The 27559-nt window shown below is 34.7% G+C and overlaps 1 protein-coding gene across 11 annotated transcripts in view; it reads right to left on the reverse strand.

Moving 5' to 3' along the window:
* CCDC171 (coiled-coil domain containing 171) overlaps window positions 1-27559 on the reverse strand; it is a 345966-nt gene that overhangs the window by 132573 nt on the left and 185834 nt on the right. For all 11 annotated transcript variants that reach the window (XM_067041467.1, XM_067041472.1, XM_067041468.1 and 8 more), the window contains 3 exons: window positions 21837-22063; window positions 21154-21336; window positions 17787-17972 (listed from right to left, as the gene is read on the reverse strand). In XM_067041467.1, the coding sequence (XP_066897568.1) occupies window positions 17787-17972; window positions 21154-21336; window positions 21837-22063 (596 nt within the window). The remainder of the gene's footprint in view (window positions 1-17786; window positions 17973-21153; window positions 21337-21836; window positions 22064-27559) is intronic.

Raw genomic sequence — 27559 nt, forward strand, 5'->3', positions numbered from 1 at the left:
ATACTGCTGTGACCATTTGGCAAAATGCAATCTTCCACACCTTCAACATGAAAGAAAGGGAGCAACAGAAACAAACAGAAAAAATATATATATAGACCTCAGGAGAATGAGAACTTAAATAATTGTTTATTGTCTATTAAAAGTCACAATAAAAAAACCACAATTTAAGAAGATACAGAAACTATCTTTTTAAAAGGATGTTATGAAAAGAGAACCAGAGAATTAAAAGCAATTCTTAGAAATTAAAAATATGATACCAATATAAAATATTTAAATAGAAAAACTGAGAGAAATTTATAGACTTTACCAGAATCTAAAATGCAAAGACAGAAAATAGAAGAGAAATTATAAGAACCACAGAGATCAAGCCAGGATTTTTGACTTCTGACAGACTAATAAGTGATCCAGAAAGAGAAAAGAGGAAAAAAAAACAGGAGGAAATGAGAATGAATTCTGAAGCATCTATCAAGTATTACTGCACAAGGTAGAAATGTTAATCCTCCGAGACTTACCATCTACCTCATTTTGGTACTCTCCTACCACCAGTACTGAACTGAACTTCAAGTAGTCTAAATTATAAACACTCAGTTGAAGAAAAGCTTTTGAAAGCTAAATAGCTGCAGATTCAGACACTTCTAGAATTATTCCAATTTCCATTTCTAGCTACTTTAACCAATTTTCTTTTTTAAAAAATCTCTCATAGAGAGAAAATAAAATTCCCCAAACCCTGAAAGAAAATGCTGTAATGGAAATAGAATAGGCTATGAAGTTAGGCAGATCCTGAGTTCAAATTCTGACTCCAAAATCTACAAATATGTGACTCTGGGAGAATTTATTAATAACTCAGATCCTTAATTCATTATATATTCATAATTTATTATGCTATTTTATGTTAACTTTCCAGGTAATTGCAAGGATTACAGAAAATGTGTATAAAGCATCTAATCCATAGGAGTTATATTTTTAGCGTGACTCAAAATCCTCATGAGAATCCACAGGTGTGAGAACCACATTCCCACTTTGCCTAACATCAAAGAAACATTCTCTGAGCTAATGCTAGGATGACTGATCTCCCCATTGCCTGGTCTCATCTACTCCTTGTCTGTACTTCCAGTTACCAATTATGGGATTGATGTTTTTAAGGTGGAAGCCTGTAGCAATATGAATTCTGCAAACGTGAGGCAGATCAATAGGTTTTATTTCTAACACTGTGAACTAGAAAAGTATTCTCATCTAAGATTCAGTCATAGATGGAAGAAGAAAAGCTGGGGTGATTCTGTTTCCTGCTTCCATGCCATGAGAGGAGAAACTTGAGAGAGTTAGACAAAAAAAGAGAGAAAGTAAATTCCTCCAACTTTTCTCTAAATATAGTAAATGGATTACCACCATCCAAGTCTGAGAACCCAGGAGGAAAAGAAACAATTTAACAGCAGACTGGCCTAAAGTCTCAAAGCCATGCATGTAATGACTATCTCATAATAGTACTGTGAGCTATGATAGGATTCAGACAATGATTTGGCCACTAGAGGCTGTCAGAGTAAATTAGAATTCACCATTCCAGTCAAGGTGCGATGATGAGTCTAGGGATAAATAGTAAAGAATTAGTAAGAAAGATATCTAATTGTACACAGATATTCGCTCCTTAAAAGAGTTTATACAATAGAAATCAGCCAGCTCCCTTCATGAACTTTCTCTGTTCAGCAATTTTTATAAAAAATTTTTCTTAATTGCAAAGAAAGAAAATCTGTGAAATCTGGATCTTACTAAAGCACAGGCTTTGTAAATTCAGACCATAAGTGAAGCAAAGCACTTGCCACCACCCGGGGGCAGCATACCATCAACTGTTGGAAGCGACCAAAGGGCAAAGAGCCAACAGAAGACTTAACATGCAAACGACAAAGACCACACCCAAAACATGTCATAGAATAGGTTTCTAACAATATGCATTCCTAAATATATTCAGATATACATACATGTATAGCTTATATATTTACATAGACAATATATAAGTAGAAATATATAATTATATATGAAAGTATATTGTTATAAATTGCATTTTATATCTGTATAATACATATAACATATATAATGAAATGTGACCATATAATTAGTATATATAATGTAATTTACACATACATGAAATATATGTAATTTATTTTTATAAAGTATATAATTGTATATAGTATGTGTATGTATATACATATAACTGAGTATATGTATATATACATGTATATATGCATGTATATAGGTATCATATATATGAATATTATTGAAAATGGAAAGGAAAAGCCAATGTTATTTTTTATCTACTAAAATGGGAATTTTGAAAATAAATTGTACACTTTCTTCTTGTAAAGCTCAAGAAAGAATTTTCTCTCCCGTGTAGCTGAATTCAGAATATTATTAAAAGGCTTGATAAAGGTAAATCAGATTCATCACTATTGAGTTTTCCTTAAGTGGGCAACATATGACAGGTGATAGGAATATGCATATTTATTTTCAAGTGTAGAAGTAATATCTGTTCTAAAACTAACCTAAGAATGAATTTGTGAAAAGGCAAATATTTTTTTACTCTGTCATGGAAATATTCTTATAATACACAAAGAAAACATAGCACTTATCAACTTTCCCTTTAAATAGGTGTGAAGCATTTTGTTTTTCTTAAATATATGAAAATTTCCTGCTGTGACAAATTAATATTACAATTTTTCAACAGCAACAGTCTTTAAACCTATTAAGCAATATTAACAAATGTATTTTCCTTTACATAAAGCAACTTCATCATATATATTCCCAACTCCTCTGCAGATATTTTTGTTTCTTCATACATAAAATATAAACAATAATACTTATTACTAACATGTTATAACTGTTAAAATAATATGAAGTGCCTTACAATGTGTGTAACTGAAGTATATGCTCAGAAATGTTAGTTCTTCCTCTTTTCTAAAAACACACTACAAATAACAAACTAAATTTACATAAAATTATGTAAATAAAAAACATCTGTGTGGGGGGAAATTCGTTGTTTCTTTTTACACTCGATGCAAAGTAAAACAGTATACCTTTCCTTATCTGCCAAATCGGCAAAGCTTCCTAGTTTTGATTTGTTGTTACTGGTGTTTTCTGGACAATACGTAGCAGGTGGACAAGACAAGCAGGTGCTCTTATACTCCCCCTTCACATGTATACACCTGATGTAAACACAGGTTCTGAAAAAATATTCACAGCTTTAAAGACATACACACCTTCCCAGGAAGTCTGGGACTTCCCTGGTGGGCCAGTGGTAGAGTATGCCTTCCAATGCAGGGGACACATGCTCGATCCCTGGTTGGGGAATTAAGATCCCACATGCTGCCGGGCAACTAAACCCACGTGTCACAACTACTGAGCTCATGCGCCTCAACTAGAGAGCCCATGTGCTGCAAACTACAGAGCCTACGCGCTCTGGAGCCCACACCACAACTAGAAAAGGTCAACCCCACATGCCACAACTAGAGAGAAGCCCATGTGCTGCAACGAAGACCCAATGCAGCCAAATAAATAAATAAATAAATAAATGTTTTTTAAAAGACATACACACCACTTTAAAGTATCTATATCTTTTGACCCAATAAATCTACTTCTTGAGCTCTACCTTGAGAATATAATCAGCTCTATGATCAAACACTTAAGTGTAAGATGTTCATCTTAATTTTTAATAGTGCAAAACGGACACAATCTGAATATCCAACAACAGGAAAATAGTTAAATACATTTCAGCACATTCATGTGATGGAATATTATATGGCTCATTAAAATAATGTTTTAGGAAATTCCCTGGTGGTGCAGTGGTTAGGTCTCCATGCTCCCACTGCAGGGGTTCGATCACTGGTCAGGGAACTAAGATCCCACATGCCACGTGGCACGGCCACACACACAAAAAAAATCCATTTTATTTTTTAAAATAACGTTTTAAAAATCATCTTAAATGTCAATTCCATTCATCTAGTTGCTGAAGTTCGTCCTTGATTCACCTCTTTCATACTTCACATCTAAATCATTAGAAATTCTGTAAGTTTTACTTTCAAAATGCAAATAAGTCCAGAATCTCACCACTCTTTACTCCTACCAACCCCTTCTAAACCACCATCATCAATGGTCTAGATTATACGTTAGTCTCTAACTGGTCTCTCTGTTTCCACTTTTGCCTGACTATAATCTATATTCCAATACCTGATTGTATGATGTAAGTGTAAACACTGTCACTCTGCCCCCAAAAACAAAATATAAAACTGTATGTATAGCATACTTCCAGTTTTATTTGCCAAAATATTCTTAATGGTTATATATGGTTGATGATGGGATTATATACAAATTATCTTTGTTTCTTCTGTGTTTTTAAAGTTTTTCTTTCTGAGAACATGTTTAATCAGAAAAAGTAAACTAAGATAACGTTTATAAAAAAAATTTATACAAAGTTGAACTGTATGATTCAAAATATTTTAAGTAATATTTAAAATATAATCTAACCAAAAGTTAGCACTCAATTAAGAAACATAACCCTGGGCTTCCCTGGTGGCGCAGTGGTTGAGAGTCCGCCTGCCGATGCAGGGGACACGGGTTCGTGCCCCGGTCCGGGAAGATCCCACATGCCGTGGAGCGGCTGGGCCCGTGAACCATGGCCGCTGAGCCTGCGCGTCCGGAGCCTGTGCTCCGCAACGGGAGAGGCCACAACAGTGAGAGGCCCAAGTTCCGCAAAAAAAAAAAAAAAAAAAAAAAGAACCATAACCCTAATCTCAAATTATAATTCATTGAGGACAAATTTAAACATGGAAAAAAGTATCTTAAAATTAATATGAGTACCTGTACTTTGAAAAAAAGGAAAACGTCATGATAAATTTAAAAGAAATGTACTTTTTACATATTTTTCTGTTGTGTTCAGTCTTACAAAACTGGAAAGAACTTTTTGTAAATCTTCTAGCTTCTAGCTTGAATCTTCTCTGTTAAATTATTATGTTTTCAAAAATTATCTGAGATCTGTTGTTTTCTTAGTTTTTTCTCTGACCTTGAAATATAATTGACTACCCTATAGGTCTCAATGGTATAAGTCATTAGGATGATAAAAAAAAATATGGGATTAAAGTAAAAAATAAGACTTTTAAATTAAGTAATGATGTTAATAATCCTACTTTATGAAAAGGGGTAATATGATAGATGTTAATTATTATAATCAGGATTCATCAACTTAAAATGTTTAAATTTTTTAAAGTAAATGAATTTGAGGGCTTTTGTTTAAAAGATTACTAGAGAAAATATGGCTATTTATTCAAAATATGACTTCATTGCAACATTCACATTCTATAACCTCAGAGTATGGCAAATAATGTTATTAATAATATAGGACCTCCCTGGTGGTGCAGTGGTTAAGAATTCTCCTACCAATGCAGGGGACATGGGTTCAAGCCCTGGTCCAGGAAGATCCCACATGCTGCGGAGCAACTAAGCCCACGAGCCACAACTACTGAGCCCACACTCCTAGGGCCCATGCTCCACAACAAGAGAAGCCACCGCAAGGAGAAGCCTGCGCACTGCAATGAAGAGTAGCCGTCACTCGCTGCAACTAGAGAAAGCCCACGTGCAGCAACAAAGACCCAACGCAGCCAAAAATAAATAAATAAGTTAATTAATTAATTTTTTAAAAACTGCTGCATATTCATACCCCTGAAAAATTAAGGCTTCTCAATAAACTGGTTATACATGCATTTAAAAAAATTAATAATAATATAAAGGTTAGGATACTCAAATAAAAAGAAGGTAAATATTCACAAAATGTGGACTTTGCCACAATTATTCCAACTCCAAAATATCTCTGCAAATTATTCCATGTGAAATCTGGAAAACATAACTTTTTTTCTTCTTACTTTTTTCTTATCCATAGTCTAAGCATAATTAAGTTTTGAGAACGGAAAATAATAAAGTACAGCGTTCATTTTCTATTAAAATAGAGACATGAGCAAGAAAAAGCCAAAGCAGATGCAAGAAGTTGAGGGATGACAGGGAGCGAGGAAGAGGCACAAGCCCTGAGACTCTGTGAGGATGATACAGCTCTGGGAGAGAAAAGACAGGATAGCAGAAGTTAGCAGAGGACAGAAAATGACGACCAACAAGAACTTATGATGAAGGACTTGGGTCAGAGTTAGACAAAGGAACTAGTATTTGGGAGACTTGCTGTGAATAAATCTTTATTTTTCTCCCGTAAGTCATTCTCTCTCAACCAATGTCTAGCATTTTGCATGGACAAAATTACAAGATTGTGACAGTTCCAGAGAACTTAAGATTTTGTAAAACAGTTTCAGAAGTTCTCATCCATTGTCATTTCAATTCTATCACCAATCATTAGGATGTAGGAAATTTTTTTCAATTAAATTCAACATATTCTCCACAAAGCTCAGTATTGTGCTTTCCACAATAAAGGCTCAAATATATGTATCAATTAATTAGATTATCAGAATTTATTTTTTAAGAAAGATAAATCAGGAGGTGATTTTTTAAATACTACAGGAAGATTATTTGCTTTATTAAATAATGCTATAAATATAAAAATATATTAAATTTTTCTATAAATAATAGACACATCTAGTGTGTTTCCAATGTAAATGAAAGTTATAAGAATTTAACAGATAGCTAACTTTTCCCAAGAAAAATTAAGGAACAACAATAGCTATAGCTTTGTTCTAACCGTAAGTGAATCAGTTTTTTAAATATTTATTTATTTATTTATTTTTAGCTCTGTTCTGTGAGACGGCTTTCTCTAGTTGCGGAGAGCGGGGGCCACTCTTCATCGCGGTGCGCGGGCCTGTCACTGTTGCGGCCTCTCTTGTTGCGGAGCACAGGCTTCAGACGCGCAGGCTCAGTCGTTGTGGCTCACGGGCGCAGCTGCTCCGCGGCATGTGGAATCTTCCCAAACCAGGGCTCAAACCCGTGTCCCCTGCATTGGCAGGCAGATTCTCAACCACTGCACCACCAGGGAAGCCCAATCAGTCATTTTTAATGTCAAACTTACTAGAGAGAGAGCAAATTTTAAATATCTCTTTTCATATAAGCAATGTCGGCTCAGAAAAGTAATTATGTCATTCTGTTTCTGTATCCTTCCCCTTGCTTGCTATCAGTTCATAAATTACTATCATTTCCTAAATTTTTATTTATAGGAGTTAATTACCCCATCAGCATATTATCTATGAGCCTATGGTCTATTTTGCTTTTAACATATTATGCAAACATCAACTATACACTCAGTCAAAGAAATGCATCACCAAATTACAATTTGTAGGCCAACTAGGAGAAACCAATTCACTATGGGGCCATGGAATGGATTTTCAGAAGATGAGCCTAGTCCCAGGTTGGTACCAGCTACATGTATCAAAATTATTTGGGGAGATAAATGGGCTATTTCAGATGCTTTCTTTTTCAATATTTCTCTGTAACTGACAGAATTGATTAACGCTAGGAAAATTATCCCTTTCCAAAGGAATACCTCAAGTGCCAAAAGGAATACCACAAATGTCAATACCATGGCATTCCCAAGGTCTTCCACTCATTGAAACTGCAAATCACATGTCCCTCCTCTAAAATTTAACTATCCTGACCAATTATTCCACTGTATATGCAAGTACAAACAGTAACTCTATTATCTGACTAAATTCAATAAAAAGTTATTGAGTTTCGGGTATGCACCAGAACTAGATCTACCTTGGCCCTGTCAGGAATTCAGTCTCCCTACTCAAACCTATAATACCTTAAAAAATCACACAAATCTAATGCCCATCAGTAGACAAATAACTAAATAAACGATGACTTATTTACAGTATGGAATTCTGAGCATCAATTAAAATGATAAATGAATAGACTGTTTAAGGCTTACTGTTTAAGACTTAAATAGTATAAGGCTATGTTAGTCCAGATTTGTGATTTCTTGGCAACACAAAAGTTGGCAGGCTTTTAATTTTTGATTCCAGTCAGTGCCATGTGCCAAAAAATACAAGATTCTTTCTTGGAGATTATCCTCACTACTGGTTTTCCTGTTTCCACATAGCCATTTGTGCACACAGGTATAGTGTGTATACTTGAACTTAATGGTGGTTATCTTGAGGCCATCTAAGATAGCAGATTAGAATAAGAAAGCCATACCCCTAATTTGTTCTTTGCCATGGGACTGAGTCATAATCAGCTCCTTCTAGGCCCCAGATTTCTAGACTCACTCTCTCTTCCCTTTTATTTATGCTCATAAGACAACTCTTTCCTGAGTTCCTTTCTTTCTTGTAATAGCTTGTTCAAAGTGGAATGTCAAAGCCAACACATATCTTTAATTCTTTTGAACCACTTCCCCTAGAACTATAGGGGAAGTTTTCTTCCTAAATTATCACAAGTACAGTTTTATCAAATGTTGCCACAGCTTAATATGAATTTCTACCTTTACACCTCTGATATCAATTTCCTCACCACAAACCACCTGATCTCTATGCCAGTGCCTCATACTTTTAGGTATTGTCACAGCAGCAACCCATTTTAAGGTACACATTTCTGTATTAGCTCCTGCAAATATTTTATCCACAGGTTCACTCTCTCATTAAAGTTACACTTTACTTCATTCTTTCACCTACTCCATTAATATAGAGTGTCTACCATTAAATAGAAGCTGAGTTCTATTAAACATAAAAATATGAAAGGCAGGATCCCAGATAAAATGCTTAGTTTAAGTAGTTACTAAATTTAAACACAAGCTTACTTTCAGTCAAGAAAAAAAATACATTAGATACGTAGCTTTTGTTGTTTTACAAACTACCCATATTAAATAAAGAAATGTTGCCTAACAAAACTGCCTCAGAAGTATAGTAGCACTAAAGGTACTATTGACCAGGTCAACAATATAAAATATCTCAGGAACAGATTAGAGGAATGGGGAAAAAATAAAAATAAACAAATCTTTAACTTCTTCTACTTTTTTCCATACCACCTTTCCATATTCATTTGTCTATAGTCCCAACAATAGAGAGATGTGCTATATCTAACTAATTATAGTTCCTGCCTTCAAAGTATGTCCCCTTCACTGACTTAAGAGTTCTTAGAGAACTTTATAACTATTAAACTAGTTCTATTTATTCAAGATCAGCAATAGGAAGAGCTTGTCTCTCCTAAGCCCTTTGGCTCTCAAAGGTTTCTGCCTAATGGAAAGAATATTACAGTTAAGTTTCGATTTCCATGCCTAATGGGTCTACTAAAGGCCTAGATGCACCTGTCCTCTATACCAGCACTGTCCAATAGAACTTTCTGTGATGACAGGTATTTTCTATATCTGTGCTGCTAATATGGCAGTCACTAGCCACATGAGGCTACTGCACACTTGAAATGTAGATAGTGTGACTGAGGAACTGAATTTTTAATTTTAATTAATTTAATTAGCCACACGTGGCTAGTGGCTACCATGTTAGTGTAGCTCCAGACGCTAGACTCAATTACATATATTGGAAATACTACTCACTAAAAATACGCTTTTGCTGATGCTCAGCTACATGTAACTGGTTCATAGCTTTTGTCTCACTCCAATACCTACTCCATCAATCTGGGTAACCTGAAAGATAATATGGGCAACACATCTAAAAATATGGCCTCTTCATTTCCTTGGCCTCTTCATGGCCTCTACTTAACCCCATTCCATACTCAAACTCTGAACCTTATTATCCCATAACTTGTCCTGCATCCAAAAGCACTGATTCAGGTAGTCTGCTCTCTGATATCAAACAAATATCCTTTCATATTTAACTGTTTAACAATAATGATCAGTCTCAAAGGGGCCCTCCAATTATATTTCTACTGGCATATTGGTCATATTTCTGTGGTTCACTTGGTCTCCCTACCCTCTACAATGACTATTTCAAATCTACTCTACTCTCCAACTGCCTTCCTCCTCCAAATTCCCTCCTTATTCAAAGCGTATGAGTTTGCCTCCTTCACAAAGAAAGAAGCATCAGTGAGAAAGTTTACTAATAATTGCCCTCATCTAACACTCTCTTTTTCTACATATATAATAAGGAGGTGTCCCTCCTATCTAAAGCCAACCCTCCACTTGTACTCTGGCTCTTATCTTTCCCAGGTCTTCTCAAGAACTTTACACCAGTGGTTCTCAGAGTGTGGTTACCCATAAGGTAAAGTATTGAATACTTCCCAGAAATAAAATCATGTACTACACAAAATGCTAAAGGAAGTTCTTGAAGCAGAAGTAAAATGATACTAGATGAAAATATAAGTCATAAAAAGGAAATATGGTTCAAATATGGTAAATATGCGGGCATTGATGAAAGACAATTGTTTGCTTAATTTAATTTCTTTAAAAAACTACTATTTAGGGACTTCCCTGGTGGTGCAGTGGTTAAGAATCTGCCTGCTGATGCAGCGGACATGGAGTCGAGCCCTGGTCCAGGAAGATCTCACAGGCCACACAGCAACTAAGCCCATGCGCCAAAACTACTGAGCCTGTGCTCTAGAGCCCACGAGCCACAACTACTGAGTCTGTGAGCCACAACTACTGAGCCCGTGTGCCACAACTACTGAAGCCCACATGTCTAGAGCCTGTGCTCCACAACAAGAGAAGCCACCACAATGAGAAGCCCACACACCGCAACAAAGAGTAGCCCCCGCTCGCCACAACTAGAGAAAGCCTGTGCGCAGCAACAAAGACCCAAAGCAGTGAAAAATAAATAAATACATAAAAAATTTTTTAAATCTACTATTTAAAGCAAAAATAATAACAATGAATTGAGAGATTTACAACATATGTAAAAGTAAAATCTATAACAACAACAATGAAGAGAAAAGGAGAGGAGAAATGAAAGTATAATGCTGTAAGATTCTTATGTTATACATAAAGCAATATAATATCATTTGAAGATAGACTGTGCTAGGTGAAGGAAGCATATTATAAACACTAGAGCAACACCTAAAAAATAAAATAAAGAGGAATACCTAATTAGCCAATAGCAGAGTTTTTTTTTTTTAAGTTCTGAAAAATACTCAATACCTCTAAAGGGCTAGGTAGAAAATATTTTAGGCATTGCAGGCCATATGGTCTCTGTTGCAACTCTAAGACTGAAAGACAAAAGCAGCTATAGACAATATGTAAATAAATGGGCATGGCAGCATTCCAATAAAACTATATACAGATCGTGGCTAGATTTGACCTTGGGTGATACTTCGCTGATCTCTGACCTAATAAATTTACCCCTTAATAGCTAGAAAAAGAAGAGAAAAACTAACCCAAAGTATAGAGAAGAATGGAAATAATAAAAATAAGAACAGAAACAAGTATCATAGAAAACAAACAATAGTGTAAGTTAACAAAGCCAAAATGTATTCTTTGAAATGAACAACAAAACTGATAAACCCCTAACTAGAGAAAAAAAAAGAGAGAAAGATCAGAAATTTAGAAATAAATTTGTTTAGAAATAAATGAGGGATTAACACAACAGATCCTACAAACATTAAAAGGATAATAATGAGGGAATTCCCTGGCAGTCCAGTGGCTAGGACTGTGTGCTTTCACTGCTGAGGGTGCAGGTTCAATCCCTGGTTGGGGAATTAAGATCCCACAAGCCATGCAGTGTGGCCCCCCCCCAAAAAAAAAGAAAAAGAAAGGGTAAGAATGAAGTATTATAAGCAACTTCATACCAATAAATTTGATGTCTTATACAAAATTGACAAGCATATTCTAAAATTTGTATGGAAATTCAATGGACTTAAACTGCCAGAACAGTTTTTGAAAAAAAAAAGTGGAAAACTTAGAGCACCTCAAAGATATGAACTATAAGACGTTCTATAAAGGCACAATAAATGAAACAATATAGAATTAGCATAAAGACAGACATACAGATGCCTGAAACAGAAATAAAGTCCAAAAGTAAATAAGTAAAGACACACAGTGATTTTCAATATAGGGGCCAAGGTAACTGAAGAGAGAAAGGATCATCTTTTCAACAAGTAGCACTGGAACAACTCAACATCTATTCAACCCTTACATCAAACCATATATAAAAATTAACTCAAAATGAATCACAGACCTAAAGGTAAAAGCTTAAAAAATAAATTTGCTAAAGGAAAACATAGGCAAAAATTTTTCTGCATCAGAGTAGGCAAACATTTCTTATGTACAAGATAAAAATGAACCATAACATTTAAAACTCTTCAAAATTTAAAACTTCTTCTACTTGAAAGATACTGTTAAGAAAATGAAAAGGCAAATCATAGAATGGAAGATAATATTCTCTATACACACCTGACAGAAGACTTGTACACAGAAAATAGAAAGAATTCTTGCAACGGAATAAGAAAACAAACAACCCAAAGTTTAAAATATCAAATGACTGGAACATACATTTCACAAAGAAGACATATGAATGACTAATAAGTATACTAAAAGATGCTTAACATCATTAGTCATCAGTGAAATGCAAAATAAAACCAAAATGATACCACTACTCACCCACTAGAACAGATAAACTTAAAAGGACTGACAGTGCCAAGTATTCGCCAGGATATGAAGCTGATGGAACTCATATTCTACTGCTATTGGAAATGCAAAATCGTGCAGCCCCTTTGGAAAAAGACTTTGGCAATTTCTTAAAATTTTAAATGTACTCTTACCATACAACCCAGAATTTCCACTCCTAGGTATTTCCCAAGAGTAGGCAAAACATGTGTCTACATAGGGATTTGTACAAGAATGTTCTTAGCAGCTTTATTCATAATAGCCCTAAATGAAAACAATCTAAATGTCTATCAACAGGTGAATGGGTAAACAAATTACTGTGTATCCACATAATGGAATACTATTCAACAATATAAAGAAACAACATAGATGAATCTCAAAAATGCTACCCCAAATGAAAGAAGTCAGATATAAATAGTACATATTGTCTGATTCCATTTATGTGAAACCCTAGTAAAAGCAAATCTAATCTGAAGTGATACTGAATAAGTGGCTGCCAGGATAGAGCAGGGAGAGTGTTAAAAAAAAGCGGGGGGGAATTGAGTGGAAAGGAGTACAAGGAAAATTTGGGGGATTAAAAAAAAATGTCCTATGTCTTGACTCTGGTGGTACTTAGACATATGTGTACCTTTGTCAAAATGCACTGAGTCGTGTATTAATATATTTTTTCCTCAGCTAACTTTCAATTCGCTAGTATCTTTTCACTAATGTCTACTCAACGTTCAAATCGTTCACTGACTTTTTAATTTCAATGATTATATTTTCATTTCTTGTCTTATATCTACCCATACCTTATTAGAACATTTAAAAAACACTTCAAGTATCTTTTAAAGCACCTACCAGTACTTTAAGTATTCCTACCACCTCAGATGTAAATGTTCTCAATTGATGTGCAACTCATTTCTTTACATGTTTTATAATATTGAATTTTGCATAAAAGTCTTTTGTGTGTTCTGTGAGCTACAGAAGCATTCCTCACTGAATATTTTCAAGTTTACCTATAATAGGTCACGCTGGTTCTACAAGGATTGGACCATTTTGAAGATAATTTCTCAGATAAATCCTTGGAAATAAAAGTAGCATAAACTAAGAACCTACATCCACGTGTAGCACAGCCTGGGGTTCCGATTTCTTTGTTACTTTTTTCCTACTCCGTATCCAGAGTAAATATCAAATTCCCTGTAGCTGGTAGGTAGGGGCTTTCTAGGCCACGTTTTCATAGTAGGGCAGCCCTTCCAGACCATAAGGTTCACACAGGCAGCTCTTTTCTAGTCCATAGGGCTTGAAGCCTAGATTTCCCTAATGTTATGATTATCAACTTCAGCCTCCAAATAGATTTGCACACCCCAATGAGCCATTTAGACTTTTCCTCCTCTCACCATTTGCTTTTAGATATCCTTTTTATTTCTAGTACATGAGCATTTTTCTCACTTTGTTTTAAGCTTGGCTATATACCCCACAATTCATTTGTTATATTTTATCCAGTTTCTACTCCACATGTTTGGAGTGAGAAGTCCTTTCATGATAGCAAAACCTTGATACCAAAAAGTGACAAGGACAGTATGAGAGAGATAAATTACAAGATGATTACGATTAGGAACACAGATTTAAAAGGCACAGGTGAAAAATTTAAAAACTGAGCACAGCAAAGTATTAAAAAAAAAAAGTCATCACAACCAAGTTGGGTTTATTTCAGGAATGCAATGCTGGCTTAACATTAGAATACTTAATAATGTAATAATTCAAGGGTCAGCAAACTTTAGAGAGGAAATATTTTAGCCTTTATATGCCACATGCAGTCTGTCACTTATTCTTCTTTGGTTTTGTTTGATTTTTCATTGTTTATCCTTTAAACACATAAAAACAATTCTCAGCTCACAAGCCATATAAACACAGGCTATGGGCCATAGTTTGCCAATTCCTGATATATTTCTACTTGCTAACAGAATAAGAGAGAAAAATCATATGATTATCTCAGTAGATGCATAAAAATATATTGATAATATCCAACATCCATTTATGATTTTTTAAATTGTGCATAATCTAGGAAGATAACTCCCTTAACCCGATAAGGATTATCAAATTATAGCAATTTATAGCAAGCTATACCAAACTTCCTTCTTAATGGAGAAATGTTAGAAAAATTCTTGTTAAGATTGAGAACAAGATAAGGATGGCTGTTGTCTCTACTTCTCTTCAACATTGTATCCTAGCCATTACGATAAGGAAGGGAAAGTAAATTAAAGGATTAAGATTTGGAAAGGAGAAACAAAACTGGTACTATAGAAGAAATGATATGATGGTCTACATAGAATACCCTAGAAAGTACAGATAAAGTATTATTAGAATTTACAAAGAAGTTTAGCAATGTGGCTAAGTATAAGATTAATGTATCTCTTTATCTTTATTCACAGGCCGGTTACTTGGTTGAGCTTAGTTTGCAGAAGCTCTTGAAGAAACGTAATTAGGCAAGCTTCCTTCCAGAGAAAATTTCATCTTAGTTTCTAGACACTACTCACCTGAGATTACCAAAACCCCAAAATGTAAACAGTGGTGTTGTTAGGTAAGTTATGAATAACTTGTTTTCTCTTCTGTATTTTCCATATCTTCTATTCCTGATCTTATTTTGTTTTTATACAGAAGCAGCAGCAATACAGTTTATTTTTTAAAAGAAGTTATACACAGGATACACAAAAAAAACTATTTATGTATTATTGAAAAGCACAAAAAATATTCATCAAGCATATACTTACTTTTCAAACAGTATCTTAATTCTCATAAAAATTCTGTAGCTTTAAGTATCATGATGCCTAATTTTGCAGAAGAGGAAACTGAGGCTCAGAAAGGTTATTTGCCCAAGTGACAGTACTGGGATTTGAATTTGAAAATACTTGTTCCAAGGCCAGTGCTTTTTCCACTGAACCACGCTGCTGCCCACAAGAGAGCATTTTCACATTACCACCTGCTAGTTCTAACTAAGAGATAGAATTAAACAACTCTCCACTCCTGACAACAATATTTAAGCTGACATTTTAAAGAAATTAATATGAACAGCTTTTTTATATGCTGATAGATACTATACAAGTATATATACTGTATATATATACAAGTATATACACTTGTATACTTGTATACAAGTATACAAATATCTTGTATAGTATCGATAGATACTATACAAACTCAACTACAAGCTATTTCAAAAAGAAAAGACTCCAATATGAGTTAAATGCTTTTTCAAAGCATGGCTAATTACTTTATCTATTAATGGGATGTGAAGCATAAAAATGTTGTCCAGTGACCAATATAATTATAAAAATGATCAACCTGACTAGCAATCAAAGAAATAAAATTCAAGTAACAATGATATATTGATCAAATTGGCAAAAAAATTTTTAATAGTAATAGCCAGCTTGGGTAAAAAGTGAAATTCTTATGCATTTTAGGAGAGAATGTAAAAATCTGCTGTAGGCCAGTTGATAATATTTACACTTTAAAACATATGTGCTATAGACCTAGTAATTCTTTACCTAGGAATTAATCCTGAGGAACTAATTGCAATATGTGTATAAAGATTTAGCTACAGGGCTGCTTATCTTAGAATTACTTATAATAGCAAAAAAGAAAAAAATAATAAAGAAAAGGAAACTGAAATAAATCTAAATCTACCTAATTAACCTAAGAACTTCGATTAATGATTTTTAACACATTTTTTAAAAAACTAAATCCCGGTTTCAACATTTACAGGCGAGGAGACCCTGAGCAAGTCCATTGAACTCTCTCAATTTCATCGAAAATAGTGAGAGAACAATAATACTACCAATTTCATAGGGGTAGTTTAAGAATGAAACAAAACAATTCATGTAGAGACCGCAGCACAGAGCTTGGCCTATGTATGCTGTCCATCAGTAATATAGTTAATGTTGTGATTAGGAAGGCAGATATAAAATCTGATTCCCTAGGTTTGTAACTTACTAATGGTTGTGCAAGTTATGTGCCTCTCTGTATTTCAGTTTTCTCTTCTATGAAATGAGAATAATCCCATAGAGTTTGTGTGAGGATTATATAAGTATTTAGAAAGTATTTAGCATAGTGCTTGGCAAACAGGAAGCTCTCGACAAATTTTGACTTTTATTATTAGCATTTGTATTAGTATTGAATAAATATATATTATTTTTATAATAAATTATATACCAACTCTGAGTTGTTTACTGTATTAGGTATGATACATGATACCTACTATATAGGCTGTGTTATACCATGTTGGTTTTCCTGCAATTCGTTGTTCCATTCCAGTGTGTATAACCTCACTAGTAAAAATTTTACACACACTATAATCATAATCTATAATTCTATTACATTTTATAGCCAACATTTCCAAAAGATATTATAGTCCTAAATCCATTAATGAAGTTTTCTAAATCACAATTATTTTATTGTAACTTCTTTTTTCCCTTCTAAACAACTTTCCCACAAATAAATGACAGGGAGACCAACTCTTTCTAACCAAATCCCCCTACTCCTGAAACCCACACTTAATATAAGAATCAGAGACCTAGACCCAAAACCTTTAACATCCAAAAGACATGTGGATTTTCAATGTTTGGAGGGCATAAAACAAGAAAAAGAAAAGAACTAAGGACAGGAAGAAATGAAGATAAGTGAAACAAAGAATAAAATTATTACTGGAAAAATCTTTACTTGGTTTCCAACCAGCAAAGCCTACTTCTACATTTTCAATACATGTGAATCAAGCTTGGAATTGAGGTCCCAGAACCATGTTTCACTGCATCCTTGTAAGTTCTTCTTTTTTAAAAATAAATTTATTTATTTATTTATTTATTTATTTATTGGCTGCACTGGGTCTGCGTTGCTGCGCACAGGCTTTCTCTAGGTGCAGCGAGCGGGGGCTACTCTTCATTGTGGTGCATGGGCTTCTCATTGCGGTGGCTTCTCTTGTTGCGGAGCATGGGCTCTAGGCGCACAGGATTCAGTAGTTGTTGCACCTGGGCTCAGTAGTTGTGGCTCACAGGCTTAATTGCTCCATGGCATGTGGGATCTTCCCGGACCAGGGCTCAAACCCGTGGTCCCCTGCATTGGCAGGTTGATTCTTAACCACTGCGCCACCAGGGAAGTCCCATCCTTATAAGTTCTTACAGAATAAAATTTCATATCTTGGGATCTCTTCCCTGTTCAAGAGATGTACATGATTCCCTCAAAGACCCATACCTGGAAGAAATAAACCCTTATGCAAGGGATGTTTTCCTACCTTAACAGCTTCTCCAAGAGTTTGGTTTTTGTCAGCTTCCTCACTGGAATGTAATTCAAGCCTATAATTCAACTCCTGTAGTTGCTGTGCCTGCTCATTCAATAGCATTTGAGCCTGCTGTTCCCGTAGTAATGCATTATTCAATTCTTCACATGCACGTTCAAACTTCTCATAGGTGATCAATTTCTGAACAAAGCAAACAAATTTTAATTATAAGCTAACTGCATTGCTGTATCATTTAATCTTCAGAACTCTATTTGCTAACATAAAGAGTATAATACAAACATTTCTAAATATCTGATATATGACAAAAGTACAATTCATTTTTCTTAATTTCCTAAGTCAAGATAAAAAACATCACTTTGATTTTTTTTTTTTTTTTGGCCGTGCCATGCAACATGCAGTTCCCCAACCACGGATCAAACCCATGCCCCCTGTAGCAGAAGCATGGAGTCTTAACCACTAGACCACTAGGGAAGTCCCACATCACTCTGATTTTTAAAGCATAACAGCTATACTCCCAAAGTTATAATTTTTAGTCAAATAAAATCTCAGGAAACATTCATGTTCTAAGTAAATCCATAACGCTTGGTTTAAATCTTGATACATGAGCACTTTTTATAAAGATAACGATGTGGGAATTAAAGCTTTTAACAAGTTCAAATGCTTTTAAAGGATTACCTGAAAGTCTGTGTTCAGTGTATGTTACCATTCAGGTTTCCCTGGTCAAACTACCCTCTCCTTGGAGAGTCCTTACCACACCATACCTCTCTCACTCCCACCACCACCATTGCCATCTTCTTGTATTTTCTTCACAGCCATTATCATTATCTAAATTCACCTCAGATAATTGTTCACTTTTTTATTGCCTGTATGCACCCTTCCACCAACCGCACATTTAAGGATGTGAGCTCCACAGGGCAGAGACCTCCTTCAGCTTGCTCACCCATCACACTGAGGAGTGCCTGGCATTCAGTAGTTTCTCGGTAGGTATTTGCTGAATAAAAGAATATCTATTCATATATAAACACTTGCCAATAAAACTCTGCACAACTTTTATAATATCATGACTGCATCTGCTCTGGAATAACTGACAGTTCTAGAGAGGGGCCATCTCTTAAGGGGTATGGAATCCAGGACAGGACATACTTGTATTATCTCCTGTGCAAAACTCTTAAACAAACAAAAATTAGTTACAACAAATGGCAAGAGACACCTTGATCTTGAGGTACAAAGAACAGAAATGTTTCACAAACAGTAGGTAACCTGAGAAATATATGTGGAAAACTAAAGGAAACCATGCAGGTCTCTTAATCACACTAAGTGTATATAAATCTATTTAAGACTGATAAGTTTCCCATTGTTGAAAAGAATTTAAGGTGTCAACTTTTTAACATCCCTCTATTCGCTAATGGCACAGCACTTCTCTGGGTCTTGTGAACAAGTATTTTTGTACTTCTTCTACCTTTTACTTGTTATGCTGTTTTAAATGGCCACTCCTTGCCATCAGAACATTCTGTTCTTTGCAATCCACTTGGCCTCTATAAATGAAGATCCCCGTCATTTTGCAGGACTTCTTCCCACTCTTCCAAAATTTCTCCTTTACCTAAAAACTTAGCTAATGTTAGCCTTTCTCTTGTCCATATATCCCTCCCAGAGACTGGCACAATTCTGTTCACTCTTCTGTGACTAAATAGGGTCAAACAAGTATAGCAATGCAGAATAAGAAAGAGATAGTGTGTGAAAGCAGTTGTATGGAGCTAATAAACCAAACACAATAAAAAGATCATGGGGGCTTCCCTGGTGGCGCAGTGGTTGAGAATCCGCCTGCCGATGCAGGAGACACGGGTTCGTGCCCTGGTCCGGGAAGATCCCACGTGCCGCGGAGCAACTAAGCCCGTGAGCCATGGCCGCGGAGCCTGTGCTCCGCAACGGGAGAGGCCACGACAGTGAGAGGCCCGCATACCGCAAAAAAAAAAAAAAAAAAAAAAAGATCATGGGAGTTAGCTATTAAAGAACTGTCAGTAGATGATCATGGGAGTTAGCTATTAAAGAACACCTGTCAGTAGATGAACATGATATTCCAAAACAGTGCAGACACTAAATCACTTTTGGTGGGCAGGATGTATCCCTTTATGTTACAATTTTAGATGAACTATAAGAACCTATTTTGTTTGCCTCCTGTATACTTTGCCTGAAATAAATGAAAGATAATGGTTGCAGGCACACTCCCTGATTTTTAAAGAGGCAAATAGCATCATTTTCCCATCTATTCTGTTTTTAGTAAAACGATCCTTTATTAACATAGCTGGATATGAACATTAACCACTTTAGTGAAGTGGTTAAAAGTTTGCGTTTTGGAGTCAGAATACCGAGGTTCAAATCCTGTCATTTCCACATACTAACTGTGTGACTTTTGGCAAGTTACTTAGCTGTTCTGTGCCCTACATTCCTCATCTGTTAAAAAAAAACAATGGATAATAATATTATTGAATTATTATTGATATGAGAGGACTAAATGAATCAACACCTTAAAGTGCTTAGGGCCAGTGCCTGATACATGTTTAATATCATCATTAAATGTTAGAAATCATCACTTTATAACTTTATAATACATAATTGGATGTCAAATATAAAAATTACATACATCATTCCTTCAATTATTATTTCAATTAATCCTATTTTTATTTCTACACTTCAGTGGAAGAAATTCACACTAAACATTTCTTGGAACACGTTTTTTGCTCTTGCTGTGAGCCCGTTACTCAACCAAAGTTTATTTGCCATAGCAGTTAACCATCCTACCTACAGCTTAATCATTTTCTATACTTTCAGTCACAGTATACATTTTAACAGGGCTATAAGCTCTGCTGACACAATCAGTACTCCTTTAAGCATCTGGAATAAATCTTTTTTCTCAATGTTTTTTGAGATGGTTTTAATGATGCTGGTGCTTTTAATATAATTGACACACAACACTGCTTAAGTTTAAGATGTACAATGTATTCATTTGATACACTTCTAACTTTCAAAACAATTACCACTGCAGCCCTAGCTAACTCTATCAGGTCACATAACTATTACTTCTTTTTTGTGGTGAGAACATTTAAGTTCTAGTCTCTTAGCAAATTTGAAATGTATAATACATTACTGTTGGGGAATTTTAGAAGGGAAGTTTTCTAAAGAAAAAGAAATTCTATTAATGGGATTTGATTATTTGAAAAAGGAAACATAATAAAAAGTTAAGGAAAACAAACATACATATTTGACCTGTGATATTCTATATACATATTATATGTATATAATACATATTTTATATCAGAGGAGAGCTCACCAAAGCCATAGTTTTAAAATCATATATACTTACTGACTGCTTAAATTCATTTAACTGCATCTGAAGACCCTGGGATTTGTCAAGCTCCTTCTTCAGTTCATTCACATTTCGTTTCAGTTCTGTGACCTCTAAGCGTAGTGAGCGGCGCTCCACTTCTGCTGTGTGCAGTCTTTGTGTAAATCCAAATATTTGCTTCTGTAATAATGCTGTGCTTTTCTATTGTCAAATAAGAGCAATTTTACAAAAAGTCACTTCAGATTTACTAGTAAGTCCATTGCAATGGTCATTTTACCAAATTAAATGTAACTTAGGTTATATAGAAAACAATACCAGCTCTTACTAAAACTTAAAGTGAAAGCTTTATTTTTTAATGTGACCAATAATTTGCCTTATATGAAATGAAAAATGAACAAATGAAGAAAAGAAATAATCTAGATGGCTAGAAAACAGAAAACATAATTGTTTATGTCTCACACAATTCTGTTGCAGTATACTCGTACAGAAGAGTTAGTTCAGAACTCATGCCAGAACTTTTGTATTTTGATATTATGGACACTTATTTGGAAGTTCTTTTATTTATCATATTAAACTATTACATGAAATCTAAAAGAAATCTACCTACTCTCGTGTACAACTAATATAAACTACAAATAAATTTGATTCGGAATTAAATTTACAAGTCCTAAAATCCCTATTTAATGAAATTGCATACATACCAAAATGGGCACGTGGCCACGTAGACCGTATTTCAGGGCCAGTGTGTTTACTTTATGAAGTCCACGGGCCAGCCTCTGAACCAGGGAATCTTTTTCCACATATGTAATACTCCTGTTGCTGTGCCAAGGTATACTGTCCATTGCCAGATTAATTTTATCCATGAGTTTTGCAAAAGAATTCTTGGCTGTTCCTATAAGCAAATGTCCACAAATTCTGGAATTTGGATCTTCAAAGAAAAAGAAAAAAAGCACAGAAAAATAAGAATTGTCTCTTGTTCATTTCACAACACTGCCAGTGACAACACAATGAAAATATTTTCTCAGTTATATCATTCCCATCCACCTGTAGTAATCCATTCAAGAAGTCCCCGCCTATATCAACTTTCACTATGTAAGAAATAGCCCACCTACTAAATAATGTATCTAAAGAAAATCTGCATGTATTTACAGTATGTCATTCATACTGAACACTATGACACTAAAAAATCATCATCACTGTTTTCTTTGTTTTAAAACCTAACAAATTCATTTTCTATTTACAACTACTGAAGCTTATTACCTTAATGTCACACTATTTATATTCTCAGACAAGAAAATATAACTTGCCTTATTCCAAGGCAATTAAAATTTTACAACTACAATTACTCATTTCCCCGTAGGATTTTGGTAATCATCCCTCTCATATAATGGATTTAAGGTCCCAGCATATCCAACATGGCCTGCTTACTGCTAGATTCATCAGGTCTGTAATTAATAATTGTATTTAATGTTGATAAATAAAATTGTCAGTGTTCTTTCTACTAACTGATATTCCAAATAATGGTTAATAGGTATATTTGTGCCTTAATAAAATTCGTGGATTTTAGTTTTCCCTCTGCTAGGCAGGTCTTAATCTGTCATTACTTGTGTTACGATACTACCCGTGTAAAATGACAAATGCAGAGAGACTCTTTAAATTCTGTAGTATACCATTCTACAGTTCAAGAACCTCTGCTGTTGGGAGTTAGTTTAAATCTTTTCTTTATATCAAAAGCACAAAAAGCATATTTGGCCAGTTTTATCCAAGAGAAAAATGTTCCATAATTCTAAGAACACATGGTTCAACACTGAAGAGCAGCACTGACTGAGAAGGTGATCCATCAGTGGTTTTCTATGTCAGAAAAAAACATCTCACCGAAGCTAGATAAAAGCTCATTGTTCTAGGAAATTTTCAGGAATACAAAAATAATAAAGTTTTCACAAATAAAGAGCCTTTAGAAGCAAAAATCAACTATAATTAAATTTTAATGAATAGTGGTTTTTTTACTAAATCACAGCAATGTGTTGCGCAGACACTAACCACTCTGAGAGGTGAAATTAAGTGGCAATATAATCCCATAAGGCATTCCTCTGAATTTTCAACAAGTGGGAAAGACGCATACACTCTAAGTTACTGACTGCTACTCTCAATGAATTACAGAAAGAGCACTAAATAATTTTACGCTTTGATGAATAAGGAGTATTTTTATGAGATACTTCACATTATACAGGATAGAGTACAATTAATTCAATATTAAATAAACGAAGAAACAAAAAATCCTCTAGTGACATAGTTATAGAATTATTTGTATAATGATACAGAAGTAAGAGAAAAAAATGTCACTAAAATTCCTCATGTCTAAACTTGTCTAGACTAGTTAAAATGCTTGACTTGTTACATTTAACAAATTCTTGTTTATGCTAAATACATTTGTTAATCACTTTTCCCCTATCTAATAGCATGTCTTTCAAGAAAGAAGAGGATTCTATGTTCTGCAGCTATCTTTTCCAATAGAAGGGGCAATATTGCACATCTAAGGTTAAAATCTTCAAAACAAATGCACAGAGAATTGTTTCGACCAGTAGTTCTAAACCTGTGAATTATAGATCTTGAGGCAGGGGGGAGGGGAAGTTGAAAAGTTATTATAAGAGTTCCACCACTTTCAACTGCAGTGTTGCTATTTGACCTTTATTTAGCCCTAAAATTATATGTAGAATGAATAATATATGCTTATTATGTTGTCAGTAATAAAATTAAAAGTCCTTCAAAACATTGCAGAAGTCTACTGCTGCTAAAAATACAACTATCGTGTGGGAAGAGCAGTCTACAATGTGTTTTCTTATTAAAATGGAATCCTCACACTCAGGTTGAGAAACACGCCTTTAATGAAAAAAAAGGGAATAGTGAGTAATTATTTAATTAATGTGTATGTAAATATGTCATTATTTAATTTAATAATAATGTGAGTCATTAATATAATAATAATGCCTAATGGTAATAATGTTAGAAATGTTAATCACGAGTAATGTTAACTGCATGAAAATTTGGCTCGGTTCTAGACAGTTGGGAAGGTTTTCTCATCCTTGACACCTCCATCTTTCTTGCCATCTCCCTCACATCCAATCACATCACATTTCTACCATCTATTCAATTTTTTCTGTGATCATGGCATTGTCTCACCTATGTTCTTACAAGGGTCTCCCTACTCTTCTCCAGTCATTTCCCCTCTTCAATCCATCCTCCACTGTAGAAAAAATGACTTCTAAAACACAAGTAGGATCTTGTCACAACCCCTGCTTAAGCTTCAGTGAGTCTCTTCAGATCTGGGAATAAATTTCAAACTCCTTAAACATGGCTTATAAGGTCCTACATGATCCGATCCCTGCTTACTTTTCCAGGAGCATCTTTCACTATTATCCCTTTCATGTATAACTCCTTTCAAGTGACCCCAACACATCACAATGTTAGAGCACTCTTCTGAGCAAAAAAATGCCTGTGTCTTCAAAGAGCTGTAATTTGAAAATACGAATCAGTTTTCAAACTTGGGAGCCAATCATTAAGGTAAGATTCAAAACCGTGTTCTATCTAAAGATGAAACTAAAAATACTATTTAAAAAGCCCAAAATAGTATTTTCAAAAAGTAATAAGAGAAAGTCTTACCATATTTTAAAACTTCAAGAAATACTCATGAAAAGGGCAGTATGATACCGATACCAGAAGAGACAGGAAGACTAATGGAATTGACTGGAGAGATGGGAAATAGATCCAAGTATGTATAATAAATATATACTAAATGGCATATCTTAATTCACTAGGTAAAAGGATAGATGACAGAATTAAAACGTGTTGGGGCTAGCTGGTCAGCCATACACAAATAAATATTATTAATTTCCTCACTACTTCTCTGAAAATAATTCCAGATAAAATCCAAGATTTAACATAAAAATCAAAAATACTAGACCAAAATATGAGCAACACCACCTGAGATGAGGCTAGCCTTTCTAAATAAATCACCAAAAGAAACACCATAAAGTAAATGATTAATAATGTTAATCATGTAAAAATGCACAAACAAAATTAAAATACAAACTGGAAAAATTATTTACACTATATGGCAAAGTGCTAATATGTGTGATACACGAGGAGTTCTTATAATTCTATAAGAAACAAACACACACCCATATATGAACATAATGAGATAATTTGTAAAAGAATATGAATGGGTGTAGAACAAATGAAAAGATATGCAACCGAACAGTCAAAATTACAAATAAGGAAGGATATAGTTTCTTTTGCCTTTCAAATCGATAAAAATAAAAAGATTGTTAAAACTTCACATACCAAAGGCATTATGAGAAAGCCAGAACTCTCAGTACTGTTCATAGGAGTGTAATGCAAAGCAACTTTTACAAAAGGCAGACTGGCAATACTTTCCAAATGTAAAATATGCAAACTCACTTCTGAGGAGTTTGGCAAAGGAAATAATTGCACAAGTATAAAATGATTTTATGTACAAACATGTTAATTACTGCATAGTTTATTATAATATTAATTAAAATAGTAAAAAAAAATAAGAAAAAATGCCAATATCCATCAACAAGGAATTTTCAGAGTAAACTATATAAACAATGAAATAGTATGTGATCAAATACAATTAATGATGTACACCTACCTTATTGACATGGAAAGACATTTATTATCCAGTGAGTAGAAAAAAAATTATGATGAGGCATGATTGTATGACTCCCTCACATAAAACTGGGTGTGTTTGTGTGTATACCTGTTGGTACACATGTCTGGGAGATTTGTAGAAATCATTAAAGTGCTAAGAATGATTGGGGATGGCCTTTTGGGTGATTTTTATTTCTTCTGTGCAGGTTTCTATACTGAGTGAAGTTTTTATACCAAGCATAAACACTTTTCCAGAAATAACAAAACTATTTTAAAAAGCACTGTATTCTGTCTTCCTCATTCATTCATTAAACAGCTAGCTATAGGGCAATTCATATGCATGAAGGTACTGCGTTAGGCAATGTGGAGAGGAGATCTATAACACTGATTAAGAATCAGTAGCTCCTGGGCTTCCCTGGTGGCGCAGTGGTTGAGAATCCGCCTGCCGATGCAGGGGACACGGGTTCGTGCCCCAGTCCGGGAAGATCCCACATGCCGCGGAGCGGCTGGGCCCGTGAGCCATAGCCACTGAGCCTGCGCGTCCGGAACCTGTGCTCCACGACGGGAGAGGCCACAACAGTGACAGGCCCGCGTAGCAAAAAAAAAAAAAAAAAAAAAAGAATCAGTAGCTCCTGTTTCTATCAGTGTTATTTATAAATAATACGATAGATACAAATGCCCAATAATAGAACTACTCAAAAACATATCTTGATTTAGACAAATGGTATTTATGGGAATGATTATCAAAAGCAGGGGTTCTTGGACTTCCCTGGTGGCACAGTGGTTAAGAATCCACCTGCCAATGCAGGGGACACAGGTTTGAACCCTGGTCCAGGAAGATCCCACATGCCGCGGAGCAACTAAGCCCGTGCACCACAACTACTGAGCCTGCACTCTAGAGGCCGCAAGCCACAACTACTGAGCCCACGTGCCACAACTACTGAAGCCCGTGTGCCTGGAGCCCATGCTCCGCAACAAGAGAAGCCACCGCAATGAGAAGTCTGCACACCACAACGAAGAGTAGCCCCTGCTCGCTGCAACTAGAGAAAATTCTGCACGCAGCAACAAACAACCAACACAGACATAAATAAATAAATAAATAAATAAATAAATAAATAAATAGTATCCAGTTTTTTTAAAAAAGCAGGGGTTCTTGCTCATTTTTTGTCCCGTGTATACCCTCAATAGCCTAGTAAAACCTATGGATCCCCTTCTTAGCATAATACTTTAAAACATGTTAAGTCAAAATATGTAGGGTTACAAAGGAAGCAAATTTTATTAAAATGCAGTTTTCAAACTATTTTAAGTTTTATTATAAATATATTATGCATAAGACAATACATTTAAAATATAGACTGAAATTTTTTTAAAAGACATAGCATGGTGAAAGTTGCTGCTTAGCCAAACTAAGAATATTGAACTATGAGGTGATCTTTATGAAGTCAAATATTTTTATATTTTTATATTTAGAAGTGATTAAAATCCTGATCCACAAATATATACTGCTGAAAATGTAATTAAAGTTCCTATAGTTCGCTTTACAAGGTACAGGTAGGCATCTCAAAAAATACTAGAGTACTCCAAGACTCTTAAATTCTTAACACATACACACTACTATATATAAAATAGACAACCAACAAGGACCAACTGTATAGCACAGGGAACTACACTCAGTATTTTGTAACAACCTCTAAGGGAAAAGAATATATATATATATATATATATATATATATATATATATGTATAACTGAAT

This window comes from Kogia breviceps, chromosome 8 (assembly GCF_026419965.1).
Source record: "Kogia breviceps isolate mKogBre1 chromosome 8, mKogBre1 haplotype 1, whole genome shotgun sequence".
In the NCBI taxonomy this organism is placed as follows: domain Eukaryota; kingdom Metazoa; phylum Chordata; class Mammalia; order Artiodactyla; family Physeteridae; genus Kogia; species Kogia breviceps.